This window comes from Pelecanus crispus, chromosome 26 (assembly GCF_030463565.1).
Source record: "Pelecanus crispus isolate bPelCri1 chromosome 26, bPelCri1.pri, whole genome shotgun sequence".
In the NCBI taxonomy this organism is placed as follows: domain Eukaryota; kingdom Metazoa; phylum Chordata; class Aves; order Pelecaniformes; family Pelecanidae; genus Pelecanus; species Pelecanus crispus.
In genome coordinates, this window is record NC_134668.1 from 1651966 (window position 1) to 1675203 (window position 23238).

The following is a 23238-nucleotide window of genomic DNA, read 5'->3' on the forward strand; positions in this document are numbered from 1 at the left end:
TGTCCCCAGCCCTGCTGCTGTCCCCGCTCCCAGCCCTGCTGCCGGCTCTGTCCCCAGCCCCGCTGCTGTCCCCAGCCCTGTCCCCATCTCTGTCCTCAGCCCCACTGCTGTCCCCATCCTCATCCCCATCCCCATCTCCATCCCCATCCCCATCCTCATCCCCATCCCCATCCCCATCCTCATCCCCGTCTCCATCCCCGCTGCCGCCCGCAGCCCCGTCCCATCCCATCCTCGTCCCCATCCCGGTCCCCGCCGGAGCGTGAGGCTCAGTGGGCGGCTGGGTGCCGTCCGCCCCCCCGGCACCACCATCGCGCCCAAGGGCGAGGAGGATCTGCTGGCGCTGGCCGCCTCCCGGCTGAGCCGCAGGAAGCGGGTGGCCGGGGCGGCCGTCGGCGTGGCCATGGTGCTGGTGCTGCTGGTGGCCATCCCGCTGCTGGTGCACAGCTCCAAGGCGGCCGCGCACTACGAGATGCTGGGCAGCTGCCGCATGGTCTGCGACCCCTACCCCGGCGCCGAGCTGCCCGCCGCCTCCCCGCCGCCGTTCCTGCCCGGCGCCAAGGGCGAGCAGGGGCGCAAGGGCCGCACCGGCGTGCGGGGCCCCCCGGGACCACCAGGACCGCGGGGGCCGCCGGGCGAACCGGGCCGGCCAGGGCCACCGGGGCCACCGGGGCCGGGTCCCGGGGGGTACATCCCCTCCTTCTACAGCCCCAAGATCGCCTTCTACGCGGGGCTACGGAAACCCCACGAGGGCTACGAGGTGCTGCGCTTCGACGACGTGGTCACCAACGTGGGCAACTACTACGAGCCCTCGAGCGGGAAGTTCACCTGCCCCCTGCCCGGCATCTACTTCTTCACCTACCACGTCCTCATGCGCGGCGGCGACGGCACCAGCATGTGGGCCGACCTCATGAAGAACGGGCAGGTACGGGCCGGGACCGGCACCGCTGCCGGCAGCCCCGTGACGGCTTCTCCCGGTATCCCCGGTGCCCCCCGCCCTGCTCCCCCCAGCCAGCCCCTCGCCCCGTTCCAGCCCGGCTCCTCCGGCCCCATTTCTCCATGCGTCTCCAGCTCCGCTCCCCCTGCCTGCTCCCCCCATCCCAGTTTCCCCATCCCTCTTCCCATATCTTGGTTTTTCCATCTTATTTCCTCCCATCCCAGTTTTCCCATCCTGGTTTCCCTTAATCTCAGTCCCCCCATCCTGCTTCCCCCTATTCCTGATCCCCCATCCCGGCTCCACCCATCCTGCTGCTCCATCCCCTGTTCCCCCCACCCCAGTCCCCACATTCCATTTTCCCCATCCAATTCCCCGACCCCAATTCCCATCCCTCTTCCCCCCCCATCCCTCTTCCCCCCCCATCCCTCTTCTTCAATCCCATTTCCCCCCATCCCTGCTCCCCCCACCCCAGTATCCCCATCCCTGCTCCCCCCATTCCCGTTCCTCCCCGGGAACACGGAGGGGGTGGCTGGGGGAGCCGCCCCACACCTATCCGCACCCATCCCCACCACCGCCCGCCATCGCCTCAGCCTTGGGTGGGGGGGAACACACAAAACCCCCATCCCCGGGGGTCCGGCCACAGGGACAGGGGGACACAGTCCCCCGGGAATGCCGGGTTCGGAGCCGGTGGGGACCGGGGTCCGTCGGGGCCAGCCGCCATCACTGGGGACAATCAGGTGTGTCCCCCCACCCGGGACAGCCACCAGCATGGGGGGGACAGGGCTGTGCCCCCCATCTGGGACAGCCACCAGCACCGGGGGGGACAGGGCTGTGCCCCCCCAGGCCAGTGCCTTTGTTTGCGGAGGCGCAGCCCGTCTGGCAGCTCCCGCACCGCCTCGCCCCAGACGCTTCCCATTTATTACGGGAGAAACGAGGATCGATCCGGCATGGTCGATGCCGGCCCCGCTGTCCCCCCCCCACCCCAGGAGCTGCCCCCCACCTCCCCGGGGGGTGTCCCTGGGCCCCGGGGCAGCGCAGGGTTGGGCCCGGGGCTCCCCGGATCCGCTCACAGCGGGTCCTCGAGACCGAGCACCGACGGCGAGACCCAGCCCCGACAGCATGCCGCGGGCGCGGGGGGGTGACCCTATCCTGGGGGACCCCAGGGTGTTGGGGGGGGCTCTGTCCCCATCCCCTCCTGTCACCGCTGCCAGCCAGCAACAGTTAGGGCACGGGGGGGGGACACGATGGCTCCCTCGCCCGGTTCTGCAGCAGACGGACGGCGTGACCTTGAGCGGTGACGGACAGAGGGGCCAAGCGGGCTGGGGGGGTCCAGAGCAGCTCAGCTGCCCCCCATTCCCAGCCCCACACGCCGCTGCCAGGCTCCCGTGGGGGACGGCATGCCGGGGCGCAGGGCGGGGGTCCCTAACCAGCCGTGCCCCCCAGGTGCGGGCCAGCGCCATCGCGCAGGACGCGGACCAGAACTACGACTACGCCAGCAACAGCGTCATCCTGCACCTGGACGTGGGCGACGAGGTCTTCGTCAAGCTGGACGGCGGCAAAGTGCACGGCGGCAACACCAACAAGTACAGCACCTTCTCCGGCTTCATCATCTACCCCGACTGAGCCCCCCCACCCCAATCTCTCCCCAGTGCAGGGCTGCGGGGATGGGGTCCCGGCTCCCGCCGGGGTGACCGTCCCCTACCATAGCGCTGGGTGCGATGGGACGCCCGCAAGGACACGCGTGTGTCCCCCACCGTGCGCTGCCCCGCGCCTCTTGGCTCCTCCGCACCCCCCCACCCACAATCACACACACCCCCCCCCCCGCATGCCAGCACCCCCGAGGGTGTCGGGGTGTCCCCGGTGCTGCCCCCATCCCCGCGGCACCCCCTGACCCCCGATCGCTGGGCTCCGTGTGTGTCCCCCCCACCCCCACCGATAAAACACTCTGGGTTGGACGTGCAGCTGCTGCCTTCGCCTCCCGGGGGGACGGAGGGGACCCCCGGGGACAGGGCAGAGGGGATCCCCGGGGAGGGGGCTGAGCCGCCATCACTCCCTGGCGCTGGCCCTGCTCGTCCACTGTCCCCACAGCGGTGATGAGCTCCTGGCCACTGGTGGGGGACCCTCATTGTCACCCCCCCCCCACCCCATGCCGGCTGCCACCGGGGACAGGGACGGCGACAGCCCCCCCCACCACGCACACGGGCGTGCGGGGGCACAGACCACCCCCCCGCCCTCCTCTTGGGGACACGCTGGGGACATCGCCTGCCCCGGGGGTGTTTGGGGGCCCCGGGGGGTGTTTGGGGGGCACAGGGGTGTTTGGGGGCCCCGGGGGCGGGGAGCGGAGCCGCAGGACACCGGGTCCCCCCTGCCCGAGCCCTGCAGACCCCGGCGGGGCGCAGGCGTCCCCCGGCCCTGGCCCCGTCCCCAGCCCCTGGCCCTGGCCCCGTCCCCAGCCCCGGCCCTGCGTGGCCGTGGGCCGGTGCTGCCATCGCGTGGCCAGCGACCGGGAGGACACGGCTCCCACCGGCTGGGGCCCGAGGGGGGGGGCCGGCAGCCTGGGGACCCCCGGGAAGGGCTGGCAGGGGTGGGGGCTCCCCACCCAGGCACCCCGGAGACCCCTACAACAAGGTGCAGCGTGAACGATTTTATTATCTGTGCCGTGTCCGCGGGTGCGTCCCCACACTGGTCCCCCCGTGGGTCTGGGTCCTGGCTGCCCCCGGGGGCGGCTGCAGTTGGGGGGGGTGGGATCCCTTCTCCCACGGTGCCCCCCACCTCCCCAGGGTGCCCCATCTCCCCAGGGTCACCCCCACACACACTCTCACCCCCCACCTCCTGACCCCATTCCCAGGGTCCCGTCCCCCCCCGACCCCAGGATTCTCTCCCCACCATCCTGAACCCCCCCACCAGCACCAGGGTCACCCCCAGCCCCGAGACACCCCCCTCACACCCCCCCCCCCAGCACGGTGGGTGCCTGGGGAGACACCGGGAAGAGCCGGTGCCACCACCTCGGGGTCCCCCGGCCTTCGTCCCCCCTAAAGTCTTGCACCACGCCCTCCTCCTGGGGGGACCACCCACAGCCAGGGCAGGAGGGGCCCCCCTCGGCCCCAGGGAACACCCCCAGCCTGCCCAGCCCCCCCCCCAAACCTCCCCAGGGCCCCCCCACCTCCCTGCCCTGCAGGGTCATGTGTCGTCCCCCCCCCAGTTTCAACTCCCAGGGTGTCCCCCACCTCCCCAGGCACCTCTCTGCTCCCAAATGTCCCCCCCACCCCACTCCCAGGGTCCCCCCCGCCAGCCCGGGGGCCACCCCACCCGCGCATTGCCGGACCCTGGGGTGACAAAGCCAGCGCCGCCTTCACCGTCACCTTGGGGTCGCGCCGGTCTCTGTCCCCCCTAAAGAGCAGCACCTGCACCCCCTTCCTGGGGAAGCCCCCGCAGTCAGGGCAGGTGGGGGCCCTCCACTCCCCTGAGCCCTTGGGGGGGGACAGGGGGCCCGGGGGGGCTCCGTGTCCCCCGGTGCTCGCCCAGGGCATGGCCGCGTCCCCGGTGTCAGCGGGCTCAGGGCTGGGCCGGGGGTTCGGGGTCCCCGTCCCCCGCAGGAGGCTCTGGGGCTGCACCCCCCGCCCGGCCCCCCGAGCTGTCACCCCCCTGCAGCGGACAGGTCCGCGGGGCAATCCCGGGGGCTCGCCGGGCGCCCCGGGAACGAGAGGGGAGAACGGGACCGGGGCGTGGGGGGCGGGGCAGGGAGAGGACCCAGGCGTCCAGGTGCCCCCCCCCCAGCAACCGCCGTCCCGGTGAGGGGCACACGGCGGGCCAGCCCGATGCTGGTGTTACCGGCGGCTCCAGAGGTCTCGGTGCCTGCAGAGACGGGGAGAACGGGGCAGGCCCGGGGAGAGGAGCTACCGGAGGGGAGGGCACGCGTACCCGGGGTGCTGCTCTCAGGGCGGGCCGGCAGCGCGGCCCCGCTCTCCGGAGGGAACGGGGCGGCGGGGCCCGGACACCGCCAAGGCCACTCCCGGGCCCGGCTCCGCCATGGCCGCGGGGGGCAGCACCGCCCGCCGCCGGTTTATAAAACACCGCCATCGCCGCTGTCCCGCCCCGCGGCCTAGCGCTGACCAATGAGCGACGGTAACGGCGGCAGGCGCCCGGCTGGGATTGGTTCAGCGCCGCTCCGAGGGGGGCTCGGCCTGTCAGCGATAGGCTGATATCAGCCTATCAACTTTGGGGAGGGAAAGCGGCGGATCATAGAGAGGCTGGGGAAGGGTAGAGCGCCGCCAGGCGGGGGATTGTGGGATAGCGGCGGCTCCACGCCCGCCTCCGCATCGGTGTCCTGCACCCCCCAGGCCAGGGCTCGCCCCCCGGGCCAGCGTTTGCCCCCCGGGCCTGGCCCCCGCCTCAGGCACGGCTCCCTCCCAGCCCCCCCTGCCCACGGCCGACACGAGTGACCCGACCCCGTCCTCGCCACAGCCTTTATTTGCTGCTCAAGCAGGATGGGGACATGGGGGGGGTCGCCCCCCGAGGCCCCCCCAACCGGGCCCTGCACCCCAGCCCACCCCGAGGGGCCAGTGAGAGGGGCCAGCGCCTGGGGACCACAAAACAGCGGCGGGAGGGGAGCCAGGAGCCCCCCGGGGCCAGGGCAGCACGGGAGACATCCGATAAATGTTAAATACAACTGAGGTTGCAGCAGGGAGAAAAATAAAGAGGCGATAAATAGCAATAAATAGAGGGGAGGGGGAGAAGGCACGGGGTGGGGGCACAAGGCACGGGGATGGGGGACAAGGCACCGGGGAGGGGCCGCAGCATCGTGCCGCAGTGCTGGCAGCAGGGCTGGGGGGCAGCCGGCCCCACGCTCTGCTCCCCGGCCCGCGCAGGGCGCGGCAGGGTCCGGCGAAGCCCCCCGCTCCCGTTGCCACCCTGCCAGGTCGGGCGGTGCGTCCCCTCCGTCACTTCTCCGGCTCCGCTCGCTCCTTGTGCGACTCCGTCACCACCTGCGGTGGAGGGAGAAGGTGGGGGTCAGCCCCACGGCAGGGTCGGCCCCCCAAGGCAATGCCCCCCCCCCCCCCCCCCCAGCCCTCACCTGCCCGTTCCGCGTCTCGATGGTTTTGATGAGCACCATCCTCCGCGCCGGGCTCTCCGCAGGCTGCGGCTCCAGCACTGGGGCACAGAGAGGCCGTCAGCCCCCATCTGCCCCCCACCCTGGCGTGCGGGTGGGTGCAAGACCACCCCGGGCAGGGGCCCAGGGACGTGCACCCCTGTGGGGTGTCTGCTCCCACCCCCGTCCCCCCCTCACCTGAGCTTCTCACGCTGAAGGAGGCCACAGGGTACAGGGGGATGGTGATCCTGGGGGGGAGAGGGGCGTGAGGGGGGGCTCCCAGGCATCACTGGTGACCTTGACCCTTCCACACCATTGAGTCGGTCACCCACATCACGGTTAACCTGTGCCGGGCCGGCGGCGGGCTGTGCCCGCGGGCAGGAGAGGAGCCGGCAGCAGCTCCCCCGCCCTCACGCCTTCCCCTGGCCTTGCTGTTATCTCGGCAGCAAGAAGTTCCCGGGGGAACGTCTTGTTTGCCCGCGGAAATCGGTGCCCGGAGCTGCCTCCTGGCAAGGAAATCCCATAACAACCAGGATGACCCACCGAGGCGGGGGACGACCCTCTCCCCCGGCCAGACTCTGCGCCCCGACAGCGATGGGGATGTGAGGCGGCGTGTGCCAGCCTCCCCGCGCAGGGCAGAGCCGCCTCACCGGCTCTCCTCGCCCTCCAGCAGCTTGCGGTACGTGGCGATCTCGATGTCCAGGGCCATCTTGACGTTGAGCAGGTCCTGGTATTCGCGCAGGTGCCGCGCCATCTCCTCCTTCATCTGCTGGATCTCCTGCTCCAGCCGCCCCACCACATCCTGGTAGCTCCCGATCTCCTCCCCGAATTCATCCTCCATCTCCCGCATCTGCCGCTGCAGCGCCTCATTCTGCGGGGGGAGAAGGGGCCGCGTGGTGCCGGGGCCCGGCGCCTGCGTCCCCCCTGGAGTCCCCCACCCCGGCTCTCACCATGCCCTTCAGCCCATCCACCTCGCAGGTGAGGCTCTGGATCTGCCGCCGGGATTCGTTCATCTCCTGCTTGGCCAGCCGCAGAGCTTCGTGGTTGCGGTTGGCTGCGTCCGAGAGGTCGGCGAACTGCAGGGACCGGGGGAATCAGGGCTGTTGGGGACCCCCGGCCCCCCCCAGGGACCCCCGGCCGCGGGTACCTTCGACTTGTACCACTCCTCGGCTTCCTGCAGGTTCTTCACGGCAATGCTCTCGTACTGGGTGCGGATCTCCCGCAGCGCAGCCGTCAGCTCCGGCTTGCAGACCTCCACCTCCGCCGGCGCTGCCGGGCTCGGGGCGCTCACCTCCAGGTCCCGCAGCTCCTGCGCAGGCACGTGGGCCGTCACGCCGCGGCATGTGGACCCGACCCGCTCCCCCCACCCCCCAACCCCAGCCCCAAACCCCGGCCCCCCACCTCCTCATGCAGCTTCTTGAGGAAGCCGATCTCGTCTATCAGCAGCTCGACCTTGCGCTCCAGCTCCAGGCGGGACAGCGTGGCATCGTCCATGTCCTGCGGGGAGAGGCCAGGACGAGCTGTGGGGCAGCGCAGAGGGGTCGGACCCCCCCCAAACCCCCCTAGGTTGGTGCAGGATGGGGAGTGCCCGGTGCAGGGGGCATCGCTGGGGTCTTTGCACGCGTGGGCAGCTGGGTCGGGGGCTGTGCGCAGGGCAGGGGCATCACTGGCGTGCACTGCACGGGGGGGACAGGGGAATGGGCCCTGCGTGGGGGGGACGGGCTCCCCAGCCCCCTCACCTTGCGGAACAGCACCAGGCTCTTCTCCGCATCCTCCCGCTTCTGCGTCTCGTCCTCCAGCCTGGGGAGAACAGGGATGAGAAGAGGGTGGGGGACAGGGCGCAGCCCCCCCGTATGCTGCAGGCACATGGGGATGGAGGAGGAGGAAGAGGAGCCCCCCCAAGCCTGAGCCACCCCCCCCCTCCAGCCCCTGGGCTGGCCCCAGCCCCGGGAAGGGGCAGCCCTGGGGTGTCCCCGTCCCTGCACAGCCAGGGCAGGAGCAGCCCCTTCCGCAGGACCCCCAGATCGTGGGGGACCCCACCCGGGCCCTGTCACACCGCCCTGGGGCTGCAGGGCCACGGCCCCACTGCAGCCCCCCCAGGGCCCCTCGCTGGGACATGCTCCTCCCGGGGGGGTCCAGCCCTGCCCCCGCCCCATCTCCCCCCAGTGCCCGTCCCAGTCCCCTCCCAGTGCCCCCCACTCCGCCATGCCCCCCCCCCCGGTGCCCCGCCCTTCCGCAGAGCCCTGCTCTCCCAGTCCCTCCCAGTCCCCACCCTGGGGCCCTCCCCAGCGCCCCGCCCCTCCAACTGCACCCACCCCCACCCCACCCCCCCTCCCCCGCAGCCCCGGTGCTTTCTCCCGGCGCAGCCCCAGTCCCCGCCCCGGTCCCCTCCCTGGTCCACCCCGGGCATCCCCCGGTCCCCTCCCCGTATGCGATCGGTCCCTCCCCAAGCGCACCCCGGTGCGCCCCCCCCGTGCCTCCGGTGCATCCCTGGGCCCCACCCCGACGTCCCCCGGTGCATCCCCCGCGCCCTGTCCGTGTCCCCCCCGCCCCATCCCCCGGTGCAAGCCCTATCCCCATCCCGGGGCATCCCCCCCAGCCCAGCCCAATGCACGGCCGGTCCCTCCCCGGTGCTTCCCCCGGTCCCCATTGCCCCAGCGTCCCCATCCCCGCCCCGGTGCATGCTCGGGTCCTCATCCCGGTGCATCCCTCGTCCTGGTCCCCACCCCGGTGCATCCTGGTGAATGCCCCGGTCCCCATCCCGCATCCCCATGCACCCTCCCGGTGCATCCTTCGTCCCGGTCCCTCCCCGGTGCATCCCCTGGTCACCACCCCGGTGCATCCCCCGCTCCCCACCCCGGTGCATCCCCCAGTCCCCGCCCCGGTGCATCCCAGTGCATCCCCCAGTCCCCACCCCGGTGCATCCCGGTGCACCCCGCATCCCCCCGGTCCCCCCCCGGTGCATCGCCCGGCCCCGCCGCCCACCCACCGCTGCCGCAGGGCCACCAGGTCGGCTGCCAGCCCGTCCCGCTCGGCCTGGAGCCGGTCCCGGTCGCGGCCGAGGCGCTGGAGCCGGTCCCGCAGCCCCCGCAGCTCCCCCTGCACCAGCCCGGCGGTGCGGGGCGCGGTGGCGGCGGCGGCGCGGCCCAGGGCGGCTCGCAGGTCCCCGTTCTGCCGCTCCAGGGCCCGCACCCGCTCCAGGAAAGCGGCGAAACGATCGTTCAAGGCCGCCAACTCCTCCCGCTCCGCTCCCCGCGCCGCCGCCGCCGCCGCCAGCCGCCCCGGGGCCACGGTGAGGGGCGGCGGCGCCCCGAGGGTGCGGCGCGGGGGGGGGGCGCGGCTGCCGCGGCTCATGGCGGTACCGGGAGGGCGGCGGCCGCCGGTACCGGCTGTTTATAGCGGGCGGGCGGCTCCGCCCCGCCGGGGGGACCCGGGGGTGCGGGCGTGAGGGGAGGGGTCTCCCGGCCGGGGCGGGGGGGGGGCTGCGGGTGTCCTCGGGGCGGGGCGGGGAGAGGGGCCGGGGGTGGTCGGGGACCCCCCTCGGGGTGCGGGGGGCTGCAGGACCCCCCTCGGGATGGAGGGTGGGGGGCTGCAGGATGCGGGGCTGCAGGATGGGGGGGCTGCAGAACCCCCGTCGGGATGCGGGGTGCGGGGCTGCAAGGACCCCCCTCGGGACACGGGGTGGGGGCTGCAGGATGCGGGGCTGCAGGGAACCCCCTCGGGATGCGGGTTGGGGGGCTGCAGGGCGGGGGGCTGCAGGACCCCTGTTGGGGTGCGGGGCTGCAGGGACAACCCTCGGGAAGCAGGGCGGGGGGGCTGCAGGGCGGGGGGGCTGCAGGATGTGGGGCTGCAGGACCCCTGTTGGGGTGCGGGGCTACAGGGACCACCCTCGGTATACAGGGCGGGGGGCTGCAGGACCCCCCTCGGGACACGGGGTGGGGGGCTGCAGGATGCGTTGCTGCAGGACCCCCCTCGGGGTGCAGGGCTGCAGGGACCACCCTCGGGATGCAGGGCGGGGGGCTGCAGGACCCCCCTCGGTGTGCAGGTTGGGGGGCTGCAGGGCAGGGGCGGTGCAGGACCCCCCTCGGGGTGCAGGGCTGCAGGGACCACCCTCGGGATGCGGGTTGGGGGGCTGCAGGGTGGGGGGGCTGCAGGATGTGGGGCTGCAGGACCCCTGTTGGGGTGCGGGGCTACAGGGACCACCCTCGGTATACAGGGCGGGGGGCTGCAGGACCCCCCTCGGGACACGGGGTGGGGGGCTGCAGGATGCGTTGCTGCAGGACCCCCCTCGGGGTGCAGGGCTGCAGGGACCACCCTCGGGATGCAGGGCGGGGGGCTGCAGGACCCCCCTCGGTGTGCAGGTTGGGGGGCTGCAGGGCAGGGGCGGTGCAGGACCCCCCTCGGGGTGCAGGGCTGCAGGGACCACCCTCGGGATGCGGGTTGGGGGGCTGCAGGGTGGGGGGGCTGCAGGATGTGGGGCTGCAGGACCCCTGTTGGGGTGCGGGGCTGCAGGGACCCCCTTTCGGGATGCGGGGCAGGGGGCTGCAGGCATTCTGCCTTGGGGGTGGCCAGGGACCCTCCTCAGGGGTGGCCAGGGACCCCCCTGGGGATGGGGGGCTGCAAGGACACCCATCAGGATGTGGGGCAGGGGGCTGCAGGGTCCCCCCCCAGCGGTGCAGAGGAGCCTGGTAGCACCAGGGACGGTGGGGAGGGGGCCAGGGGGATGCAGACCCCGCTGGGGTGGAGGGAGAGGGGCTGGGCAGCACCGGGTCTCCCCCTGCCAGGGCGCAGAGAGGGGCTGGGGGACCCCATGGGGTGCGTGGGGCAGTACCGGGGGTTCTGGGGTCCCCCCCGAGGTGTGTGGGGTGCAGAGAGGGGCTGCAGGGCGAGCCCCATCCTCAACCCCCGCTGCAGGGCCTGGCAGAGCCCCCACCCCAGCTGGGTCCCATCCTGCCCGGGGTGCTCACCCCACTGAGCAGGCACCGCAGGCCCTGCCCATCCCAGGGAGGGGGGGCCCTGTGGTCCTTCCCCCCCATTTTGTAGGGACAGCGGTGACTCGGCTCTACGGAGGCCGCCGTGCGCAGGGGCAGAGCTGGATGATGGGCTCTGCCCCCCCCCCCCCCCCCGGACCCCCCTTCCCGGGCAGGGAGGGCGGCGCTTACGGGAAGGGGTCAGGGGGGTCCCTCCCGCCCAGGACACCCCCCCTCCAGCTCTGCAGAGCACCGCACCGTGCCAGGACCAGCACGACGCCACGTCCAGCCCGTCCGCACCCGCCGTGCCCAGGGCCCGATCCTGCCCACGCACCTGGGGCTGGAGGGCGGCTGCTGGGGGGGGGGAGCTCCCAGGGGTCCTCACTGCACCTAGGGACCCCCCCCATATGGCAGGGACCCCGGGAGCAATTAAGGGGGGGACACACGAACTCCCCCAGCGCAGCCGGGCACAGCCCGCTGACGCCAAGGGACGCCAGCCCGGCGCAGCCCCCCCGGCACGGCCCCTGTGCCGGCTACAGCAGCGCCAGGCAGCCAGCCCAGCTCTGCCAGGACCCCCCCTCCCCTCGGGATGTCCCCCCAGGTCACCGCAGGCCACAGTGTGCTGGGACAATAAACGAGGCGAGAGTGGAAAGAGCGATTTTAATGAACAGCACCACAGTGTAACCGGCAGAAGAGCCAAGGCACTAATATTCCTCCCCTTCCTCCTCCCCCTCCACGCTGTCGGCCCCCACCTCCTCGTAATCCTTCTCCAGGGCGGCCATGTCCTCCCGGGCCTCCGAGAACTCCCCCTCCTCCATGCCCTCCCCCACGTACCAGTGCACGAACGCCCGCTTGGCGTACATCAGGTCAAACTTGTGGTCCAGGCGGGCCCAGGCCTCGGCGATGGCCGTGGTGTTGCTCAGCATGCACACGGCGCGCTGCACCTTGGCCAGGTCCCCCCCGGGCACCACCGTGGGCGGCTGGTAGTTGATGCCCACCTTGAAACCAGTCGGGCACCAGTCCACGAACTGGATGGTGCGCTTGGTCTTGATGGTGGCGATGGCGGCGTTGACATCCTTGGGCACCACGTCCCCGCGGTACAGCAGGCAGCACGCCATGTACTTGCCGTGCCGCGGGTCGCACTTTACCATCTGGTTGGCCGGCTCGAAGCAGGCGTTGGTGATCTCGGCCACCGTCAGCTGCTCGTGGTAAGCCTTCTCGGCCGAGATGACGGGGGCGTAGGTGGCCAGCGGGAAGTGGATGCGGGGGTACGGCACCAGGTTGGTCTGGAACTCCGTCAGGTCGACGTTCAGCGCCCCGTCGAAGCGCAGGGAGGCCGTGATGGAGGACACGATCTGGCTGATGAGGCGGTTGAGGTTGGTGTAGGTGGGCCTCTCGATGTCCAGGTTGCGGCGGCAGATGTCGTAGATGGCCTCGTTGTCCACCATGAAGGCGCAGTCGGAGTGCTCCAGGGTGGTGTGGGTGGTGAGGATGGAGTTGTAGGGCTCCACCACGGCCGTGGAGACCTGCGGGGCCGGGTAGATGGAGAACTCCAGCTTGGACTTCTTGCCGTAGTCGACGGACAGGCGCTCCATGAGCAGGGAGGTGAAGCCGGAGCCGGTGCCGCCCCCGAAGCTGTGGAAGACCAGGAAGCCCTGCAGCCCCGTGCACTGGTCAGCCTGTTGGGAGAGCCCCCAGCGGGGTCCAGAGCAGGTCAGCCATGGCTGCACGCCCTCGTCCTCACGGGGATGGGTGCAGCAGGAGCCACCCGTCCCACGCAAGCCCGTGGGCAGCCAGCTCAGCCTTTGATGCACCAGGAGCTCCCGGAGCGGAGCCGGCGGCACAGCAGGTCCGGCCAGCCCCGGCGCCAGCCCCGGCGTGAGAACCAGAGGTTCAAAGAGCTCGGGCAGCCGCACCAGTCAAACCAGTGCTGCGCCAGCACCCAAACCAGGGCTGCCCGGCCCCCCACTGCCCCAGGCATGGGGCTTCCCGTCCTCCTTGGCACCGGGCTGGGCCATGCAGCCCGCGGGGCAGGCGTGTCCTGGGGACAGCCCAGACATGGGGACAGCCCAGACCTGTCACCCACACCCTGGGGCAGCCGGTCCCTCCGGGGGCAGCCCCACCTTCTGTCCCAAAGTGCTGACGGGGCGAGAAGGACCTGCTGATCACCTCCCCAGGGACGCCGGCTTCCCTTTGTCCCCAGCCACCCCTTGGGGACAAACCCACGCCGGGGGACACTCACCAGCTTGCGGATGCGGTCGAGGACCAGGTCGATGATCTCCTTCCCGATGGTGTAGTGCCCACGGGCGTAGTTGTTGGCCGCATCCTCCTTGCCCGTGATCAGCTGCTCGGGGTGGAAGAGCTGCCGGTACGTCCCCGTGCGCACCTCGTCTGCGGGGGAGAGCGCGCCCGCCCCGTTAGCGCCCAGCAGCCATTAACGCCGCACGCGCCCGTGGCGCCCGCTGCCGCCCCCCGCCCCGCGCTCACCGATCACCGTGGGCTCCAGGTCCACGAAGACGGCCCGGGGCACGTGCTTGCCGGCCCCCGTCTCGCTGAAGAAGGTGTTGAAGGAGTCGTCCCCGCCGCCGATGGTCTTGTCGCTGGGCATCTGCCCGTCGGGCTGGATGCCGTGCTCCAGGCAGTACAGCTCCCAGCAGGCGTTGCCGATCTGCACGCCCGCTTGGCCCACATGGATGGAGATGCACTCGCGCTGCGGGGACATGCGGGGGGCTTGGGTTCAGCTGCGGTAGCCCCCACCCTCACACTGGTTGGAGCCGTTCACCCCCACACACGTTGCCCCAGAGCTGGGAGTTGGGGTTCCCCAGGGTTGTTCCCAGTCCCCACCATTCCCAGTCCCCACCAGCCAAGGCTCCCATGGGGACAGGGACAACTTCAGCCCCCGGTTTGGGTGCACCCCTGGACCCCATGGAAAGGGGACCCCCGCCCTTTTCTCCACCAGCCCCTGCCCTTCCCATCAGCCACCGGTTCCCGCAGCGCCCACCCTGACCCACAGGGATGGGCCCCCCCCGCCCCCCGGCTCCACTCGGGGCTCCGGGAATTTCGCCGGCCGTGCCCGGGCCGGGGGGAGCGCAGGGGCTGCCCCCGCCATCGCCCCACGCCGCCGTGACTCGCTCCCACGCGTGGTCCCAGCGAGGGGTGCTCCCTGTCCCCCCGGCACCCCCACACCCCCCCGGGACAGGACCCCCTCCCAGCTCAGGGACCCCCGGGGGGGGCTGTGGGGACACCCCCAAGACTTGCGTGGGAGCTCGGGCCACACGGTGCACCCCGGCACGTCCCCACGCAGGGAGCCCGGGGGTGGGAGCACCCAGTTTCGGCCAGGGTGGGGGGCACGACCCCACGGGGCACACGGGACCCCACGCCCCCCCCGCCCTCAGGGCCTGCCCGGGGTGTCCTGGACACGCGAGGAGTCTTCACCCCCCGGTCCCACTGCCTGGACACGGGGGGAGCCGGCGCCCCCCCACCCCTACGCGCTGCCCGGGGGGTCCCCCATCCCCCAGGGGGTCCCCCATCCCCCGGGGGGTCCCCCCACACCCCGTGGACCCCCCCCACGCCGCCCGGCCCTCACCATGGCCGCTCACTGCCCGAACCGTTACGGAGCCGCCGAGGAGGGAGGCGGGGGGGGCCCCGGCGGGGCACCCCAATATACCCCGGGGGCGTGGCCTCCGGCGGGGCGGGGCGCGGTGGGCGGGGAAACGCATTTTCCCCGCCCCTCTGGGATTACGCTGCGGCGCCGGCCACGCCCCCGCCCGCCGGCCACGCCCCCCGCCGCCCCCACCCTCGCTTCCGATTGGGCGGTTCGAAAGCCGGCCAGGGTGCGTAGGCGGTGACGTGAGCGGAATGGAATGTGGAGGGCGGGGAGGGGGGCGGGGGCGCAGAAAGGGTCGGGGGGCGTGAGGGGCAGCGGGGCTGGGGGGGGCTCTAGGGGGGGAATTTGGGGGGCACCGGCGTGGGGGAGCTTTAGGGGACATTGGAGGGGCTTTGGGGGTGGGGGGTCTTTAGGGGTGGGGGCGTTAGGGGGGCTTTAGGGGACATTGGGGGGGCTTTGGGGGTGGGGGGTCTTTAGGGGTGGGGGCGTTAGGGGAGCTTTAGGGGGGCTTTAGGGGACATTGGGGGGCTTTGGGGGTGGGGGGTCTTTAGGGGTGGGGGCGTTAGGGGAGCTTTAGGGGGGCTTTAGGGGACATTGGGGGGGCTTTGGGGGTGGGGGGTCTTTAGGGGTGGGGGCGTTAGGGGGGCTTTAGGGGACATTGGGGGGGCTTTGGGGGTGGGGGGTCTTTAGGGGTGGGGGCGTTAGGGGAGCTTTAGGGGGGCTTTAGGGGACATTGGGGGGGCTTTGGGGGTGGGGGCGTTAGGGGAGCTTTAGGGGGGCTTTAGGGGACATTAGGCCTGGGGGGGCTTTAGGGGTGGGGGGGCTTTAGGGATTGGGGGGTCTTTAGGGGTGGGGGCGTTAGGGGAACTTTTGGGGGGCTTTAGGGGACATTAGGCCTGGGGGGGCTTTAGGGGGGGCTTTAGGGGTGCGGGAGCTTTAGTGGGGCATTAAGGGGGGCTTTAGGGGTGGGCGACATTAGGGGAGCTTTACGGGGGCTTTAGGGGTGTGGGAGCTTTAGGGGGGCATTAGGGGGGGCTTTAGGGGTTGGGGGGACTTTAGGGGGACTTTAGGGGGGCTTTAGGGGTGGGGGAGCGTTAAGGGGGCTTTAGGTCTGGGAGGGCTTTAGGGGGACATTAGGGGGGCTTTAGGGCTGGGGGTGCTTTGGGGGGACATTGGGGGGCTTTAGGGCTGGGGGTGCTTTAGGGGGACATTGGGGGGCTTTAGGGCTGGGGGTGCTTTGGGGGGGCATTGGGGGGGCTTTAGGGCTGGGGGTGCTTTAGGGGGGCATTGGGGGGGCTTTAGGGCTGGGGGTGCTTTAGGGGGTGTCGTGGTTTAGGGCTGGGGGTGCTTTGGGGGGGCATTGGGGGGCTTTAGGGCTGGGGGTGCTTTGGGGGGGCATTGGGGGGCTTTAGGGCTGGGGGTGCTTTAGGGGGTGTCGTGGTTTAGGGCTGGGGGTGCTTTGGGGGGGCATTGGGGGGCTTTAGGGCTGGGGGTGCTTTGGGGGGGCATTGGGGGGCTTTAGGGCTGGGGGTGCTTTAGGGGGTGTCGTGGTTTAGGGCTGGGGGTGCTTGGGGGGGGCATTGGGGGGCTTTAGGGCTGGGGGTGCTTTGGGGGGGCATTGGGGGGCTTTAGGGGCAGGGGGGCTGTGTGTGGTAGTAGGGTCGGGGGGCTCAGCTGGGGGCAGGAGTGGTCCCTGCACCCCCTGGCCGCAGCCCCAGGCCCGGTCCCTGCCGGGCAGCACCAGGGCCCAGGTTGGGCTGGGAGCCAGGGGGGTCCAGCGGTCCCCGTCCCCCTCCCGTCCCCGTTCCTGTCCCCTTCCCGTGGGAATCCCCGCGGGCGCCCGCCGCGCCGGCTCCTGCACCCGGGCCACCGCCTGCGCTCCCCTGCCAGCCCCTGGGGCGGCTCCGCGGGGGAACCCACGCAGGGAGGGTTCCTGTGGGGCAGGAGGGACAGGCTGGGGGGAGTCACCCCCCACCCACCCGGGGGAGCAGCGCCCTGTCCCACCCTGGGCCCCCCCCTGCCCTGGGCTGGGGTGAGCGTGGGTTGGGGTCCCATTCTCAGGGCCGGAGATGGGTTTGGGGACAGCTGGGGACACGGGCAGTGTGTCACACACAGACCCCACCCCTGCAGTGGGGTCACTCCCTTGGTGTCCCCCCCCCCCGGCAAAGGGACCCTGTCCCCACGCAGGGCTGGTCTGCAGAGAGCCCAGGGTGGGGGGGCCAGGAGGTCCCCGTGGGACCACCCACGGTGGTGTCCCCCCTGCCACGGGGACGCTCCTGGCACAGCCAAGAGCAGAGTGTCCCTACGGGGCCACCGTGTCCCCCTGTGCACCCCTGGGGTCCCTGTCCGCCCTTGCCCCCAGGCTGCACCCGGCCCCCACCGCACAGCGCCGTGCACGATGGCTGAGCCCGGACCCCCAGGGCTCCCCTGGGCACCCCCAGTGTTCCCCCAGTCCCTGGGCACCCCGGTGTCCCCCCAATCCTGGGCACCACAGTGTCCCCCCAGTCAGTCCCTGGGCACCCTGGTGTCCCCCCAGTCCCTGGGCACCCCGGTGTCCCCCCAGTCCTGGGCACCACAGTGTCCCCCCCAGTCCCTGGGCACCCCGGTGACCCCCCAATTCCTGGGCACCCTGGTGTCCCCCCAATCCTGGGCACCACAGTGTCCCCCCAGTCAGTCCCTGGGCACCACAGTGTCCCCCCAGTCCCTGGGCAACCCGGTGACCCCCCAATTCCTGGGCACCACAGTGTCCCCCCAATTCCTGGGCACCACAGTGTCCCCCCAATCCTGGGCACCACAGTGTCCCCCCAGTCAGTCCCTGGGCACCCTCATGTCCCCCCAGTCCCTGGGCACCCCGGTGTCCCCCCAGTCCTGGGCACCCCGGTGACCCCCCAATTCCTGGGCACCCTGGTGTCCCCCCAGTCCCTAGGCACCCCAGTGTCCCCCCAATCCTGGGCACCACAGTGTCCCCCCAGTCCCTGGGCACCCTGGTGTCCCTCCAATCCTGGGCACCTCGGTGTCCCCCCAGTTCCTGGGCACCCCGGTGTCCCCCCAATCCTGGGCACATCCTCGGTGCTGGCACCCGCCTGGGGCCGGGGTGGCCGGTGTCCCCATGACACCCGCTCCTTGAGCCACCGATGCCACCGGAGCCCCCCGAGCCCCCACCACCCTGGGTCTGGGGCCCTGCAGGGGGGTCAGGGGGTGCTTTGTGGGGGGCCGGGCAGAGCAGGGACCCCCCCAGCAGCGGGGTCTCCCTCCCCTCGCCGCCGCCGCCGCCGCCCTGCTCCTTTATTGCCGGCTTTGCCGCAATGCGGTGCTGCCCTGTGAGCACCGAGTGATGCTGCAGCCCCCTCCCCACGGCCAGCGTGGCTGCAGCCCCCTGCACCCCACGGCTGCCTCCCCTGCGCCCTGTCCTGCCCCGGGGGTCCCCCCCGGGTCCCCCCTCCCCGGAGCCAAGCCTGCCTTTTGTTGTGGCTCCGGGAGGGAGCGAGGGCTGCGGCGGGGGGACATGGGGCACCCCGGCTGCGGGGACGCAGGGTGACACCCCCCTGCTCCCTCCCATGGGGTCACCCGCTGTCCCCAGCACCTGGGATTGGGGGGGTCCCTCGCCCTGCCTTTTGGAGGGGGGCTGCGGGGTCGGGCACCGTGCCCCTCCAGTCCCACAGTCCCACCCCGAGCCAGCCCGGGGATGGTGGGACCCATCGGTGCCCCCCACTGCGCCAGGGCCTCATCCTGCACCCCAGCGAGGAGCAGCCCCCGCCCCTGAGCCGCCCCGTCTCGCCGTTTCAATGAACCCGTCACATTGATGGTGGCGGGGGACGGACAGACGGACAGAGCGGGACCTCGCCTGCCGCATTGTGCGGGAAAACAGGTTAAAAATAGCAGCAGCCGGTGCCCGAGATGTTGCCCCCTCCCTGGGAGCCGCGGCAGCCCCCGGCAGGGCCGGGACCCCCTGATCCGCGGGGACGGATGCGTCTCGGCTGTGGGGTGCGAGGTCACCAGCGAGGGACCCCCAGGAAGGGCCCAAACTGGGGAGGGGGGGTTGGAAACCTCGGCCGTGCCGCAGGCAGGGAGCCATGACCGGGAAATCAGCCCACGCTGGGCTGTGCCGCTGGAGGGGAGCGGAGACGCCGGCTCTCAGAGCCCCCCCGAGATGCCCAGGCTGGGGATTTGGGGGGGGGGGGCAGCCATGGGCAGGGCTGGGGGGGTCCCCAGTGGGGTCAGGGCCTGTCCCGCTCGGTGGTGCCAGGCGGCAGACATGGCGGGGGGGGGCAGCAACCGTCACCAGGAGCCGCCGCGTTGCTACCAACAGTCAACAGAGCCCGGGCGGCCGGGAAGTGCCGGGGGGGGAGGCTGGGAATTGGGCCAGACCCCCCCCCATGACACCAACACATACCGGGGCTGGGTATTTGGGGGGCTCGGAGGCTGGAGACCCCCATGGCAGGGTGCAGGGGGGCTGGGCATTGGGGTCCCCGGGGCCTGGGTGCCCCCCCCGGCACGGCACAGGGGGGTCAGGCATTGGGGGGGTCCGGGGATGGTGCCCCCCCCCCCCAGCACAGCAGGGAGGGACCCCAGCCCCAGCTCCCCTCATCCCCCAGGGCCAGGCCCCGAGATGGATTTTGGGGAAGGGGAATGCGAGGGGAGGGGGGGTCCCAGGCTGTCTCCTAGCAACCGGTCTCCTAGCAACCCCGCCACCATGGCCCCGTTGCCTGGCAGCGGTCGGCGCGGGGACGAGTGGCCTTCCATACCTAACGAGATGGGAAGGGGCTACCGGCGGGGACCCCCGGCACCCACGGCCCCTCACCCTACACCTTGCATCGCCCGGGGGGGGCTGAGCCGCCCGCCGCCCCACGGGGCACCCCCTGCCCATGGCGCGGGGGGTGGGATGGGCAGTGACCCCCCCTCCCAGCCCAGAGAGGGGTCCCTGAGGCGGGGGTGGCTGTGACCCCCAGCACCCCAAGGCCCTGGGGACGCCCTGGGGACCCCCTGGGGACGCCCTGCCAGGCCCCACACGGGTGCCGAGGGCGCAGGGTGGTGGGGAGACAAAGGCAGGAGATGTTTCGCACACGAGGAGCGACCCGGCGTGGGGCTGCGGCCTGAGCCATTTTGGGGCCAGGGTTCCCCTAAACACCCCTTGGCAACAGGGACCAGCCCGGTGGGAGCCGAATCTGCCGGAGCTCCTCGGCTCGGCGCAGCCAGGGCCGCCCGGTCCTTTGTTCTGGCAGGCGATGCCCAAATCCCGGCCCCTCTTTGTCTGCAGCCCCCGCGGAACCGGGGGGACCCGAGCCCCGGCCCCTCCCTGCCTCCCACCCCACTTCAGCAGCACCCCAAAAGCACTGGGCTGGCAGAGCCTGGACAAAATTGGGAGGAAGGGGTTAGCAAAAGAATAGAAGAAATAAAAGCTGGAAGAAAAAGAGGAAGAGGAGGAAGAAAAGGGGAAAAAGGGGCAGGAGAAAAAACAGGAGGAAGAAGAACAGGAAGATGGGGAGAAGTGGTTGGAGTCGATCTTAAGGGTCTTTTCCAACCTGATTTTGTGATTCTGTGGCATGGGGCAGGGACGTGGGGCTGGCAGCAGGGACGTGGGGCTGGCGGCGGCGACGTGGGAACCTGGAGCTGCCCAGAAATCTGCATAATGTGGGAAATGCAGAGAAAAATGTGATTTCTCAGCAGGAGGGGGCCATCCTGGCAGCTCCACCTGCGGCAGCTGGGGCCAGCCCTGCCCGCGCCTGCGGCGTGGGGTCACCCCTCTGCAGGCACCAAGCCCCCCGGAGCCCCCCGCTCGGGGGGACAACCCCCCCCAGCCCCAGCCACTGGGGGTTTTGCAGGGACAAACGGGAAGAGGAACCCCCTGAGAAGGGGGAACCCCCCAAGGGCCACAGGGCGGGTGGCTGGGGGGGCCGGGCAGGGGCTGCAGCAGATGGAGGGGTGGCTGGGGCACGCGTGCCCCCATGTCCCAGCTCTGTCCCAACCACCAGCTGCCGCAGAGCAGCTGCGGCTCCGTCCACGCCCCCCACCCACAAAAACCATGCTGGGAGCTACCTCAGGGCTTTGTCCCCAGTGTCCCCCCGTTGTCCCCAGCCCCCCCCGGCCCTGCTCGTCCCCAGCTGCCCTGGGGGAAGGCGCTTTCTCCCCCGGCTGGGCCCCGCGGGGCTGGTTTGTGCTGCCCGAGCAGACAAAGAGGCGCTGGAAGGGACGGGGCACGGCCGGGAAAGGGCCAGGCTGTGGCCAGGACAGGCAATGGGCCACGGTGGGGACGGGGGCCAAGATGTGGCTGGGAACCAGGGCACTGGGGCACGGCCAGGCACGGGGACAGCGTCCCTGGGGATGGGGACAGCGGCACGGCCGGGGATGGGGACCAGGGCGTGGCTGGGGATGGGCAGCAGAGTGTGGCTGGGGATGGGGACAACAGCATGGTTGGGGTCAGGGACTAGGGTGTGGCTGAGGATGGGGACAGGGGTGTGAGTAGGAGCCAGGGCAGCGGGCAGACAGGGGGTGGCACAACTGGGGACAGGGACCAGGGCGTGGCTGGGGACAGGGACCAGGGTCGGACCGGGGATGGGGTGGATGGGGACAGGGACACGGCTGGGAACGCGGGCAGTGGCTCAGGGCTGGATTGGGGACGGTGGCACAACTGGGGATGGGGACTGGGGCGTGGCTGGGAACGGGGACCAGGGTCTGACTGGGGATGGGGACAGGGACACAGCTGGGAACCCAGGCAGTGGCTCAGGGCCAGACTGGGGACAGTGGCACAACTGGGAATGGGGACCAGGGTCGGACTGGGGATGGGGACAGGGACATGGCTGGGAACCCGGGCAGTGGTGCAGAACCGGATTGGGGATGGTGTGCAGAACCGGATTGGGGATGGTGGCACAACTGGGGATGGGGACTGGGGCGTGGCTGGGAACCAGGGCAGTGGTGCAGGGCTGGACTGGGGACAGTGGCACAACTGGGGATGGGGACCAGGGTCTGACTGGGGATGGGGACAGGGACGCGGCTGGGAACCCAGGCAGTGGCACAGGGCCGGATTGGGGACGGTGGCACAACCGGGGACGCGGCCCAGGGCGCGGGCGGGGACAGTGGCTTGGCCAAAAACGGGGACCGGGGCGCTGCGGGGGACACGGCTGGGGCCAAGGACACGGCTGGGGACCGGGGGCAAGGACACGGCCGGGGAACCGGCGGCGGGGGGGGGGGGGGGGGGGCGGGGATCGGTCGGTGGCCGCCGCAGCCCGGAGCCCCCCCCGCCAGCCCGGCCCCCCCCCCGCCCGGGCCGGCCTTTGTCTGCGGCTCCGGGGGGGCATTACCTCATCCCCGCCCGCTCCAATGGCCGCCGCCGCCGCCGCCCCCGGGCCCGCCGCCCGCCCCGCCCCGCCGGTCCCTATAAAGCCCCGCGCCGAGCCCAGCGCTGCGCCGCGCCTCTTACATCGACCGCCTCAGCGTCGGGCTGTGAGACCGCCCCGGAGCCGACCGCCGCCATGGTGAGAGGGGGGGGAGCCGCCGCCGTCGTCCCCGCCATCGCCCCCGGTCCCCGTCCCGCCGGCCTCGCCGTCGTCTCGGGTCCCCCCATTGTCCCCGATCCTCGTCCCGACACCGTCCCCGGTTCCCGTCCCCGCCCCCCCCCCCCCGCCCGGGCTGAGGGATGGGCCCCGGGGCTGAGCCCGCACCGGGCGTGGCTCCCGTTACACCGGGCAGGAACGGTCACCCGGGACCCAGTTCCCAGTGTGGCTCCCGTTAAATGGGTCTGGGTGGGTCCCCCTGCCCACCCCGGGGCTGAGCCCTGAGCCCGCACCGGGCGTGGCTCCCGTTAAACCGGGCAGGATAGGACCCCCGGGAGCGAGCCCCGAGCCCGCACCGGGCGTGGCTCCCGTTAAACCGGGCAGGATAGAACCCCTGGGATCGAGCCCTGAGCCCTCACCGGGCGCGATGCCCATTAAAAGGAACAGGATGAGTCCCCGGTGCTGATCCCTGAGGCCGCACCGGGTGTGGCTCCCGTTAAACCGGGCAGGATGGGTCCCTGGTGCTGAGCCCCGAGCCTGCACCAGGCGTGGCTCCCGTTAAACCGGGCAGGATGGGTCCCCGGTGTCGAGCCCTGAGCCTGTACTGGGCGTGGCCGCGGCTCGGTGAGGCAGGATCGGGCCCTCTCTTCCCGGTACTGAGCCGCCGTCCCGCACTGGGCGTGGCTCCCGTTAAACCGGGCAGAACAGGACACCCCCCCCCGGTGCTGAGCCCTCAGCCTGCACTGGGCGTGGCCCCGTTTAACGGGGCAGGGTGGGTCCCCCGGTGCGGGGTGCGGCCCGGGGTGCAGTGGGGTGGGCAGGGCAGGATGGGCCCCCCACCCCCAGTGCTGAGCACCCCGTCCCGCACCGGAGGGCAAGGCAGGGCAGGATGAAGCCCCTCCCCAGCCCCAGTCCTGCACTGGGCGTGGCCCTGGTGCAGTGGGGACCCGAGTGGGCAGGATGAGACCCTGGTGCTGAGCCCCCCCCACATTGGGTGTCGCTGGCTCTCAACAGGGTGGGTAGGGCAGGATGGGACCCTCGGGCTCCCTGTCTCACTCTGGGTGCGGTCCCAGTCCCTTGCAGCAGGATGAGCCCCCAGTGCTGAGCTCCCCATCCCACAACGGGCAGGGTCCCAGCTCCCTTGGGGG

The 23238-nt window shown here is 71.9% G+C and overlaps 3 protein-coding genes across 3 annotated transcripts; 1 reads left to right on the forward strand and 2 right to left on the reverse strand.

Moving 5' to 3' along the window:
• The first annotated feature begins 400 nt into the window (after window positions 1-400).
• C1QL4 (complement C1q like 4) lies at window positions 401-2557 on the forward strand. The gene is made up of 2 exons (XM_075725042.1): window positions 401-922; window positions 2378-2557. Exons 1-2 carry the CDS (start codon window positions 401-403, stop codon window positions 2555-2557), a joined length of 702 nt encoding a protein of 233 aa, XP_075581157.1.
• Window positions 2558-5874: 3317 nt separating this feature from the next.
• PRPH (peripherin) lies at window positions 5875-9377 on the reverse strand. The gene is made up of 9 exons (XM_075724887.1): window positions 9013-9377; window positions 7763-7823; window positions 7425-7520; window positions 7171-7332; window positions 6974-7099; window positions 6674-6894; window positions 6222-6271; window positions 6009-6085; window positions 5875-5919 (listed from the first exon to the last, which is right to left on the reverse strand). The coding sequence occupies exons 1-9, from the start codon at window positions 9375-9377 to the stop codon at window positions 5875-5877; spliced, it is 1203 nt and encodes a 400-aa protein (XP_075581002.1).
• A 2320-nt stretch (window positions 9378-11697) lies between these two features.
• On the reverse strand, window positions 11698-13601 carry LOC142596080 (tubulin alpha-1C chain). The gene is made up of 3 exons (XM_075725041.1): window positions 13481-13601; window positions 13236-13384; window positions 11698-12672 (listed from the first exon to the last, which is right to left on the reverse strand). The coding sequence occupies exons 1-3, from the start codon at window positions 13599-13601 to the stop codon at window positions 11698-11700; spliced, it is 1245 nt and encodes a 414-aa protein (XP_075581156.1).
• Window positions 13602-23238: the final 9637 nt, after the last annotated feature.

Bases quoted from the DNA above. Each gene is read 5' to 3' on its own strand.
- C1QL4 (XM_075725042.1), top strand. From the start codon at position 401: ATGGTGCTGGTGCTGCTGGTGGCCATCCCGCTGCTGGTGCACAGCTCC. The intron at 923-2,377 runs GTACGGGCCGGG...CGTGCCCCCCAG, and splicing joins ACCTCATGAAGAACGGGCAG to GTGCGGGCCAGCGCCATCGC.
- PRPH (XM_075724887.1), bottom strand. From the start codon at position 9,377: ATGAGCCGCGGCAGCCGCGCCCCCCCCCCGCGCCGCACCCTCGGGGCG. The intron at 7,521-7,762 runs GTGAGGGGGCTG...CTCTCCCCGCAG, and splicing joins GCCTGGTGCTGTTCCGCAAG to GACATGGACGATGCCACGCT. The intron at 5,920-6,008 runs GTGAGGGCTGGG...CCTCCACCGCAG, and splicing joins TCGAGACGCGGAACGGGCAG to GTGGTGACGGAGTCGCACAA.
- LOC142596080 (XM_075725041.1), bottom strand. From the start codon at position 13,601: ATGCCCAGCGACAAGACCATCGGCGGCGGGGACGACTCCTTCAACACC. The intron at 13,385-13,480 runs GTGAGCGCGGGG...TCTCCCCCGCAG, and splicing joins CCTGGAGCCCACGGTGATCG to ACGAGGTGCGCACGGGGACG. The intron at 12,673-13,235 runs GTGAGTGTCCCC...CTCTCCCAACAG, and splicing joins TCGACCGCATCCGCAAGCTG to GCTGACCAGTGCACGGGGCT.